General features: G+C 39.7%; 1 protein-coding gene across 8 annotated transcripts in view; it reads right to left on the reverse strand.

Annotated features, from left to right (window-relative positions):
* Positions 1-11823, reverse strand: part of TACC3 (transforming acidic coiled-coil containing protein 3) — a 27477-nt gene that overhangs the window by 13242 nt on the left and 2412 nt on the right. Inside the window, exons 2-6 of one of the 8 annotated variants that reach the window (XM_065597136.1) lie at positions 11565-11732; positions 7081-7243; positions 6810-6955; positions 1875-2954; positions 435-525 (exon numbers count right to left, since the gene is read on the reverse strand). In XM_065597136.1, coding sequence (XP_065453208.1) covers positions 435-525; positions 1875-2954; positions 6810-6955; positions 7081-7242 — 1479 coding nt within the window. In that variant the 5' untranslated portion in view covers position 7243; positions 11565-11732. Of the gene's footprint in view, positions 1-434; positions 526-1874; positions 2955-3993; positions 4093-6809; positions 6956-7080; positions 7244-11564; positions 11733-11823 lie in introns of those variants that run through there. The other 7 variants (XM_065597135.1, XM_065597138.1, XM_065597137.1 and 4 more) reach the window with 7 other exon arrangements.

The raw sequence follows: 11823 nt of genomic DNA on the forward strand, positions 1-11823 counted from the left end.
GCCGAAATAGAGTCCATGGGGAAGATTTCAACAGCAGCAGGAATTTGTTAACCCAACACATTGTGTTAATCCTCATCAGGCAGAGCTGCATTTTATCAGATTCCTCACCCTTGATTTAAGTTTTCAGCCTGTGCACTTTATGCTGTCAACTAAATCAAGAGATTTTAGATAGATATTTTCCATGATACGGATTTGATCCCTTGGTTATATCAGGCTGAGTTTATGGATTTGGCACAAACAGGACCCAACCTCTTTTCATTGGTTTTTAAAATCAAATTTTGTTTTCACTGTAGAAGTCTGAGGATCTGTAAGAGTTACACCTTTAGGCTGAAGGGAATGCAAGAAGGGGAGAACAGCAACTTTATTAGAAATAGAAAACTGCTTTAACACAGTTTTACCAAGAACTGGATATCTTAAATATAGATACACATTACCATAGTTAGTTCTCTTGTAGATTCCTCTTCCATTTCTGCTTGAACTACAGATTTATCTTCATCTTTGCTTGGTTTTTCTTCAGGGAAGCTACTAAACAAACGGTTAAAGTCATAGTAATCTAGTCAGTTCAAAGGTCTAAATATGTTCCTAGACCTGGCTAAAAGTCATTTAAGCATAGGAAGCTTGTTTGACAGCTTGCCTTATCCCCACCCCACCACCCCTCATATAATGGTCTCTAAATGGCAACAAACTCTCCATTAACAAACAATCAGCAGGTAAGAATGAATTTACATACCTCTCCCATGAAAACTAGAATGCTATTATGGATGTATAGAAAGTCATGACTGCCACAGAATGGCCAAACAGACTTTTCCATTAACAAAAAGCAGGGAGATTAGATTTAAAAAGAGTTTCTACTTTTCTAAAATCTGCAGCATTTCTGTGAAAAGGGCTCTGTTTGAGTTAAACCCCAGAACTCATAGGTTTCCCACCCTTCCCTTAACATGGTCTAATATCAGTAGCAAAGTTTTTATAGACACTCCATAAAGCCTCACTGTAGTAGTCCAATACTTTAGCTGATGGCAGTGTAAATTTAATATTTATCCTAATTTTAACAATAATAGGTGGCTCTGTATGTGTGACCAGGATAGTGAGCACATATTACTCATTCCTGTCAAATGAATGAGATTCTACCCTGGATAAACAGCTAGTTGTTTCCAATATGTTCTGTAGTAAAGTCGTTGGCATGTAAGTGGTTAAAACTGAACTTCAAAACTCAATACCCTACCACCTAAGATTAACTAGAGGAGGAAAGTTCCAGTCCCTTGATACTACTACTTTTTCTTCCAGCTCCAGATTTTGTGAGAAGCATTTATATTACAGATTGTGTTCACAACCAGAAAGCAGTGTTAACTCCCTACTATAGAATAATAGGATGAACAAGAGTGTCATTTATTCCTTGCTTGCTCTTGTCCTACTCCCTAAGAATATTAGGAGTAGGTACCAGAGGTGAAGTTCTGGCCCCACTGAGGAATTGATTTTAGGCTAAGAGTGTAAAACAGGACAATTGTCCAGTCTGTTCCGCTCCCTGCTACTGAACCAGCCATTATCCGGTAGCTCTCCAAGCTTTAACATCTACAGCGGAAGGGGTGTGACAGATCAGTATATCTGCCCTGTTTCCCCATTAAATATTTATTTTGAAGGCATAACGGGAGCAATGGTGAATGGAGAGCAGGCACACAGCTCTGATGCTCTTTTATCTTTCACTTTCTGAAAGAAGACAGAGGGATTTTTAATTTTTAGACTGTCTCAACACAAAACAAAAAAAATCTGTTCACAGGCACAAGCACAGATTTCTGCACCCATGAGTTTTTGGCATCATCTTGTCCTGAAAGGTCTTTGAGGCAGTTCTACAAGTCCAATTATAAAGATTTACTTACTGAGTTTCAGGCACTATTTCTTCAGCAGTCTCATCTGCAACAACAATTCTGTTAATTTGCTCTGCTGGAAGAGATTCCTTTTTTAGTAAGGTGCTATCCTGTTCCTCTTGCTGATTAGCTTTTTCGGTGTTGGGTTTAGGGCATTTGGGTGAGCTAGAAACTTTGGAACCGCCTCCAAATGGATTAAAGTTTGGATCATCAAATTTGTCCCAGTCAAAGTTATAAGATGCATTGGAAACAGGAATTTCATTTTCTGTTTTACTCTTGCTTTTTGCCTCTGAGTTCTCGAATGTTTTCCCTAGAGCTATAGCAGTTTTCTTGGAAGGAGGCTTAATTCCAGGTCTTTTGCCTAGTTTCCTAGGAGGTGGCCTTTTACTAGCTGTGTTATCGGTGAAGTCAAATTCTAGTTTTACAGGTTCAGCCTTGGAGAAGCTAGCCTCTTCTTCAGGTTTTGACTCTTTTGTTGAAGTTCTTTCTTCTACTGGGGAATTCTGTAGCTTTGAATCCCTAGTTTTGAAAGGGTGGGTTACATCAGAGCTGTTAGGATCAAAGTTGTAGGACCCTTGTACAAGTGGTGGAGAATTCTGTGTTTGTGTTGATCCGTTGGAAGAATTGGTTTTGATGATTTCACCAGAAGTGGGCTTTATATCCTGTTCAGTGTCATTAGGAATTGGTTTGGATTCATTACCTGACAGCACTACATCCATGGAAACTGTCTCTTTTGTCACACCAATAAGGATGTCTGCATTTAGATTTGTTCTCTCAGACATTGCAGCAGTCAGTGGGGAAGTAACAGGAAGTGTATCATCCAGTGGCAGAGAATTTATATCATTTTTCTCAGAAGTCTTTTCAGGGTTGCTAGATAATATAGGAGACTTTTTTAGGCTCTCAGGAGAATTCTGCATCTGAGAGGAACTCTGGAATGGATTGATGTTGTTTAAGTTATCAAAATCAATGCTGTATGTACCACAGCTTTTCACTGGCATCTCATCATCTGGATAAGGAACAACACTGGCTTCCTCCTGCATTTGTGCATTTTCTCTAGTAGTTTTAACCTCAAATTCAATTGCTTGTTGATTTCTGTTACACAGAAATAGAGTCAATTTATAATTAGCCATTTTAACACTAAGACACCATAAAAAAAAAAAAAAAAAAAAAAAAAAAAAAAAAAAAAAAAAACAAACACAAAAAATACACCCACACCCACCACAAACCATTTTCAAACTCATATGCTGGAATTTGCAAAGCTTTATGCTACACGAAAAGAGTTGGATGTGAGAGGGTTGAGATCATCATAAAAGCAAGAGAATTCGGCCTCTTTCTAAAGAGCCACCCTGATATCTTGCTGTTCAGGGATTAGAGAAAAGCCAGCAAGATCTTTCACATTGTGCTCATATAGAAAACACATGCTGAGTCCCCTTCCTTTTCTCCTCAACCCCACCCAGGAATCCTTTACAAGAGAGGCTGAAATTCAGAGCATAACTCTGGATAGGCTGAATATGTACCAAAGTACACAGTAATACTGAAAACTTCTACAATACTTAGTCCAGGAATGTGTATCATTATCTGTATCTAATGTAGATATTCATACAGGGTTTGTAAGAATGGGGGGTGACCATCAGCATAATATATCAAATTATAACACGACTCACTTCTTCCATTCCATCCTTTGCTTTCTCTGGTCAGTGTTGACTCTTCCCCCCCCCACCCCCACCCCACCCCATCAGTGAACACTCCTTCCCCTCCCCTCCAATCTATGAATTCTGGCATACATGTTTCATAGACTGCTAAGACTAAAACAGAATGCTAAAAACAGAAGGGCAAGGAAAAACACAAGGGGGGGAGGAAACAGAAGAAATAACTGACTGCTGTAAGTGAATAGATTATAGAAAGATTATGCATAATCACTAGACACATTCTAATGACATGGGAACATGACACCCCTGAGCTAGTTTGCTAATTTGTAGCTCATGTACAGACTATAGAGCATTAAGACATTACTTCCTGAAAAAGTGTTTCCTCTCATTGTTTTGCCGCTTTTGCAAAAAAGAGTACAAAAATAGTTATATGAATGCCACACACAGAAAAGCTATACAGGAAAACATAATTAAAAGCCAACCAGTTAAAGTTCCAGCGTGATAAAGTTGGAAGCAAGAAAGGATATGGTTCACTATGGTCTCCCCACCCTGTGAGTCTCTTCTCTGCAAGACTTCTTGTTTAAGTAATCAGACCCCTCCCATCCTCTTTCAGTACTTAACCAATAAGAGCCTGAGAACTATGCACCACAGTGCCGTTCTTTGAAAGTTTCCGTCTGTAGTACTTTCTTCTTCCTAGTCCTAAAAGTCCGGATGCTCCTTACCACAAATACAGTACTAGACTGTGTAGCAACACAAGCATTCTCATTGTAGCATGGGGAAAGGGAGAGAGGAGACACAACAAAAGCAGTAGCTCTTGAGATGCTGTTACTTCCGCCTGAATCATGACTGTACAACACCATCAATAAATGTTCCACTTTGCCACTGTAAAAGTCACTTAATCCCTACAGGTCAGACCTGGACATTTAGAGATATAGGAGCAATAAGTTTAGTTGGCATATGAATTACAACTAAGAAATTAGTGACCATGCCTAAAGATCTAGATCCAAATACTGCTGTTCAGTTCAGAAGGGCTGCTTGGGTTTGAGATCAGAATTTGACCACTAGTCAAAGATGATCCAGTTCTTTTTTAGCCAGCTTGGAGATAGTGATTTTCTGGGGCAGAGGAAGGGGGGGGGGGGGCTGGAGGGGGGAAGAAAATTACACAGGACAGAAAAAAAAAAAAAAAAAAAAAAAAACCACGCCATACAAGTAGGGTTTTCAAGCAATTAAACAAATTAATCGCGCAGTTAAACAATAGAATACCATTATTTAAATATTTTTGGAGATTTTCCACATTTTCAAGTATATGGATTTCAATTACAATACAGAATACAAAGTGTACAGTGCTCACTATATTATATTTTTATTTCAAATATTTGCACTGTAAAAAAAGAAATAGTATATTTCAAGTCACCTAATACAAGTACTGTAGTGAATTCTCTTTATCATGAAAGTCCAACTTCCAAATGTAGAATTATGTACAAAAAATAACTGCATTCAAAAATAAAACAATGTAAAACTTTAGAGTCTACAGGTCCACTCCGTCCTACTTCAGCCAATTGCTCACACAAAACAAGTTTGGTTACAATTTGTAGGAGATAATGCTGCCCGCTTCTTGTTTACAACGTCACCTGAAAGTGAGAACAGGCGTTCGCATGGCACTTTTGTAGCCAGCATTGCAAGGTATTTATATGCCAGATATACTAAACATTCGTATGCCCCTTTATGCTTTGGGCACCACTTTGGCAGACATGCTTCAAGGATTGCTAAAAAAAAAAAAAAAAAAAAAATAATAATAATAATGCATTAATTAAATTTGTGACTGAACTCCTTGGGGGAGAATTCTTTGTCTCCTGCTCTGTTTTACCCACATTCTGACATATATTTCGTGTTATAGCAGTCTCGGATGATGACCCAGCATATTCTTTGTTTTAAGAACACTTTCACTGCAGATTTGACAAAAATGCAAAGAAGGTACTAATGTGAGATTTCTAAAAATAGCTACTGCACTCGACTCAAGGTTTTAAGAATCTGAAGTGCCTTCCAAAATCTGAGAGGAATGAGGTGTAAAGCATGCTTTCAGAAGTCTTCGGCAGCAGAGTGTTACTCTTTTAAACTACAGAACCCAAACCATTGAAAAATCAGTCTTTCTAGTGGCATCTGACTCAGATGATGAAAATGAACATGCGTCGGTCAGCACTTCTTTGGATTGTTATTGAGCCGAAATCATCATCAATATCATCATCATGGGCACATGGCCTCTGGAATGGTGGCTGAAGCATGAAGGGACATATGAATCTTTAGCGCATCTGGCACGTAGCCAGCATTGCAAGATATTTACAACAGTGCCATGTGAAAGCCTGTTCTTACTTTCAGGTGACATTGTAAACAAGAAACAGGCAGCATTGCCTCCTGTACCTGTAAACAAACTTGTTTGTCTGAGCGATTAGCTGTACAGGAAGTAGGACTGAGTGGACTTGTAGGCTCTAAAGTTTTACATTGTTTTGTTTTTGAGTGCAGTTATGTAAAAAAAATTCTACATTTGTAAGTTGCACTTTCACGATAAAGAGATTGAACTACAGTACTTGTATGAGGTGAACTGAAAAATAGTATTTCTTTTGTTTATCATTTTTACAGTGCAAATATTCGTAATAAAAACAAAGCGAGCCCTGTACACTTTATATTTTGTGTTGTAATTGAAATCAATATACTTGAAAATGTAGAAAAACATCAAAATATTTAATACATTTCAATAGATATTCTATTGTTTAACAGTGTGATTAAAACTGCAATTAATGTTTTTGAGTTAATTGCATGAGTTAACTGCGATTAATCAACAGCCCTACTTACAAGTGAGTACCACTGGGGGGGGGGGGGGGGGGGGAAGAAGGGAAGAGGGGGAATATCTTAGTTACAAAGGTGTAGTCTAAGGGCTTGTCTTCACAGCATCGTTTTATAGGTATAACTCAAGCATTGCCTCTAGTCGGACTCCTTTGACCAGTATCAGTGAAAGCATTGAGAATAAAAAACACAGGAATTACTATTGTAGTACTACTTATTACTAGGGTATTTTTGCTCCAGCTATGTAGGCTCCCCTGTATCATTTTTAATTGCAGCACTAGATTGCTTTTCTTGTATAATTTAAACTTGCTGACAAGTATGAAAAAAAGTGTCAGAGTTGATTATGCAGACAAATTTATAATGAGAGATCGACATCCTCAACATATATTGCATTCACAAACTAGTCACTCTTAATAGCCTTAATGATTTGCAAGAAGATCAAGTGTAGATTACTCACGCAGCATTGCTGGATTCAGACAGATGAAGGTCTCCTAGAACTTCAGTACAATCATCTAGTGTGAAAGTAGTCTCAAGTTTGTTTTCCATACTAGGACTCAAGATTCTGTGAGTCTGAGGATCCCGCATAGGAGTTTGAAAAGTTACCTTTGAGGTGGGGGAGGGGGAAAAAAAGTAGTTTCTGATTGAATATTTTTAAGCCCCCAACAATACATACATGATTTATTCTCTTAAGAGTGAGAAGGAAGAGGCTAACATAAATGCAGACATACCTTCATAGCTTTTGCTACACTTTTTGGTGGCAGATTTTCTTTTTGTGATGGACGAAGGATAGAAGGTCTCCCTGTGGACTCTGGTGACGGGAAAAGGAAGGAACAGCTTTCTGCTGTTAGATCATCACTGATGTTTTCGCCATTTAAAATCTGCAGACTCATTCTAGAAAATAAACACATTTACATGCCCACACGTGAATGAGAGGGTGTGGTCAGACAACTGTGCTTTCAGATAACTGGACACTTAGTCTTTCTTCACTAGCATGCCAGGCTGATGGTTAACAGCCACAGAACTGAGTTTTATGAATATTCTAAATCCTCATGCAAGTTAACGTACTACAATACATTGAAAAAGCAGATACATACAATATTACATCAGCAACTCTGCCTTTTAAACACAACATGGTCACTACAGTTCTCTTCTCTTCCCTCCCCTCCTTTCACCCAAACCTGACAGGAATGTGCAGTCATGCAGTTGTCATGACATTCAAGCTAGGCGTAGCCATAGTTTTTGCAAGGGAAACAGAATGCCTGCAAAATTTCTACATTTTATTTATCATGCATCATGATTAAGCTCTACAAACTCCTTATTTGAACAGAGCTTTTAATAGTTAATGTTCTGAAATGGTATAGAAGGCATATAGGTGTAATATGCATTTCCTCCCACTTTCTCAGGATGTCAGTTATTCATCCCCCTCAAATATAAATTGTGACTCGACAGTTCAAGCAGACACAATAAGGCACATAGAACCATAGGGTCATATTTACATAAATACTGTGTATAATATTTTAGCATGAGAACCAGAAGGGCTTTATAGGGAATAAATTTTTTCCCATTCAACATAAGGAGCCTATACACAGCTCATTGGACTTTGTAGACTGATTTGTTTTATGAGTGAACGTGGGGAGCACAATTATAGTATGCTTATTTTTCAGTGAATTTTATATCGAGGACAAAAGAAAGGCAAGTTTAGAGCACAGTGAAAGCAAGTATTCAATAATTATTATATAAATGTTAGTTTCAGAGTAGCAGCCGTGTTAGTCTGTATCCGCAAAAAGAACAGGAGTACTTGTGGCACCTTAGAGACTAACAAATTTATTTCAGCATAAGCTTTCATTGGCTACAGCCTACTTCATCAGATGCATGTAGTGGAAAATACAATAGGTATATATTACACACACACACACACCATGAAACAATGAGTGTTACTATACACACACTATAAACTGATCACTCTCCTAAGGTGAGATTTTATCAGCAGGAGAGAAAAAAAAAAACTGCTTGTAGTGGTAATGAAAATGGCCCATTTCCAGAAATTGACAAGGAGATAGGAGGAACTATGGGAGGGGAGGGGGAGGAAATAAGCATGGGGAAATAGTTTTCCTTTGTGTAATGGCCCATCCACTCCCAGTCTTTGTTCAAGCCTAATTTAATGGTGTCCAATTTGCAAATTAATTCCAATTCAGCAGTCTCTCGTTGGAGTCTGTTTTTGAAGTTTTTTGTTGTAATATTGCAACTTTTAGGTCTGTAATCAAGTGGCCAGGGAGATTGAAGTGTTCTCCAACTGGTTTTTGAATGTTATAATTCTTGACATCTGATTTGTGTCCATTTATTCTTTTATGTAGAGACTGTCCGGTTTGGCCAATGTACAAGAGTTACATTCAATCTCCCTGAATTGGAATTATTTGCAAATTGGACACCATTAAATTAGGCTTGAACAAAGACTGGGAGTGGATGGGCCATTACACAAAATAAAACGATTTCCCCATGCTTATTTCCCGCCACCCCCCCCCACACACACATATTTCCTCCTATCTCCTTGTCAATTTCTGGAAATGGGCCATTTTCATTACCACTACAAGCAGTTTTTTTTTTTCTCTCCTGCTGATAAAATCTCACCTTAACTGATCACTCTCCTTATAGTGTGTATAGTAACAACCACTGTTTCACGTTCTCTGTGTGTGTGCATATATAGATATATATATATCTCTATCTTCCTACTGTATTTTCCACAGCATGCATCCGATGAAGTAGGCTGTAGCCCATGAAAGCTTATGCTGAAATAAATTTGTTCGTCTCTAAGGTGCCACAAGTACTCCTGTTCTTTTTATAAATGCTAGTGTTTTTGATCCTGGCACTGGACACTAACTCTGGCAATTTCTGACAGACACTCTTTTCATTAGTTTGTCTTTTTGTGGGTAGGACCCTGATAATAGTTACGGATGCTTAGTATTACTCTTGAATGTTTAAGAACTATCTATGAGGGTTTTTTGTTTTTTTTAAATGGACAGGGAATGCAAGAAAGTTTAGCAGGATTTAAAGCACGTCTGCTATTCTTTTTAGTCATCTTGTTTTAAAGGGACTGTGTCAATTCAAACTTTGGCCCCAAATTACAGCTCTGAGAATCTTCAAGTGAAGTTAACCTCACTGCTTTTTGTCCAAGCCAAATGGAGGAGCGGGGGAGCGTGTGTGAGGGGTGAACACACACACAAACCTGTGAGCAGCAGTGAACTGAATTTTTAGCGCTGTAGTTGTAATAGTCTAAGTAGTCAGTGTATAAAATAAAAAGTTTAAGATAGGATTTAAGTTGACAGCATCCTTTTAGTACCAGATCTTTTTACACAACAAGGACCATTCAAAAACTTGTTTACTTATTTAATGTAGCTGCCTTTGCTTGTGCTGGAAAAGGCAATAAGAGACCATTAAAAGACATGATGTGCACAACAGGGATCCAGCATTAAGTTAAAGATACTGTATATGCACACACCACATATATCCAGATTTCCATACATTAGCAGCCATTTCTACATTCTGAAACAAAGTCATTGTAAATACTTGATATCGGAAGTAGTGTTGCAGAGAGTGGACTACTTTAATGTAAGCTTTGGTTGAGATCTTACCTACACAAGTTAATTAATTGCTGTGAAAACTATAACTTGATCCAGTTGCATAAATATTAGTATACTATGAGATACAACTGAATAAGAATTGTCACGTGTAAATGTGATTAGGTTAGAATGTGAAAGCCACCACTGAGTTTTCTGCCTTGTATAGATAAAATCTCAACAATTTAACATTTAATTGCTTTAGGTTTTAGTGAAGGAGATAATTAAGTGCATTGATGCCAATCTGCAATTGCATATTCAGAGTTGTCAATATCATTAGATTAAAAAGGTCAACTCAAGTTTCTCAGACCAAGTGCTGTGAATGCCTCAGAATGCACAAAACCTGAAATTAGAAGATGTGCAGCTAAAACTGTTTAGTAGTACATTTTGGCATATATGTCAAACTTTAAGATCATGGCAACAGCGTACCCAAATACTCATACAGTTGTGCATACTTAAAAGTTTGCATTGACTATTCAGCGTAGAGAGAAGAGACTTCTGTGGAGCATTATGAACAATGCCTTCAGTTGTTCAGCAGAACACAGGACATGAAGAACAGGTAGCTTCAATGCTTTGCACGCCCAGTGTTCTATACTGGCATGTGCATGTTGTCTATGTACAGTTCATAGAACAGTGGTTCTCAACCCACAGACCACTTGGGGCCCAATCAGCACACAGCTACAGCCCATATGACATCCTCAGGGCCATACAGGTAGTATATATTGTGTGGATGTGGCCCACATAATACACAGAGAGCTGGATGTGACCCACAACGATAAATAGGTTGAGAATCAGTCATAGAATAACATTGATATTTAAAAGATACCTTGGGCACATGTGTAAAACATGCCACATTTTTTTAAAATTAAGTTTTCTGGCAGTATTTAGCACTCAGTAAGAGCAGTTATTGGGATGATAATATCAATGTAACCCCCCCCCCCCCCCCAAAAAAAAAAAACCATTTAAGTTAGCAGCAAACATAAACGAAAATATTTTTTTATTTACAACTAGAAGACATGATTGCCAGGCTGATTTACTCAGACTTCCCAACCACAAAAAGTCATCATGTTTAGTAAGTCCCAGCCCCAAAGGCAAGTCTGCCAAGGTAATACAGAACTCAAAGGCGCGGGCTTAGAGTGACACACCCTCCTCAGCGAGCGGAGGAGATCCCGGTCATGCCACTGCCAAGTCAGCTGATGATTAAACCCCCTTCCCGTCCCCCACGTCCCCGTCACGCATCTCACGGGAACAAAAGATGGCCTTTTTTTCTGGTGCATCACCAGGACATTCGGTTACCAGCAGAGCCAACAATGGAGCAGCGACTCCCACACCGAGCAGCCACAGACGTTACCACTGAGCTGAAACAACGGCGAAGGGAGGACAGACGAGAGAGAGGGGGGGGGGGGGAGCGGTCGACAGGAGCCAAACCCACCATGCCTAGGGAACCCCATTAGTCCCCCACCCCGCACATCCCCCTCCCAGCCCCGCACCACGCCCCAGGCTCCCTCAGCGGGGAGCCCACCCGACACCTCAGCGCCTCCCGGCTCCCACACCACCCCGCCAGCTTCCTCACACCGGGGGAAAGGAGGGGCTCCTACCTGCCGGCGAGTTCCAGGCCTGAGCCCTTGCCTGTGCGCTCGGCTGCCCGGGTGCCTCCCCTGTTCACGCCGCTGCCGCTGCCGCTCCCCCTCACCGGCAAACAACCAGCCGACACCACTCGCCGCAGCACCCGCTTCAGGATTTCAAATGTCAACGTTAGCTCGACTCTGCCAATGACAGGCCAGAAACCTATCAAGTCAGAGGTGGCCTCGGTATGAACAGACCAATCAAAGAGGGGGCTGGGGGAGGGGCACCCAC

Source organism: Chrysemys picta, chromosome 5, assembly GCF_011386835.1.
Source record: "Chrysemys picta bellii isolate R12L10 chromosome 5, ASM1138683v2, whole genome shotgun sequence".
NCBI lineage: Eukaryota > Metazoa > Chordata > Testudines > Emydidae > Chrysemys > Chrysemys picta.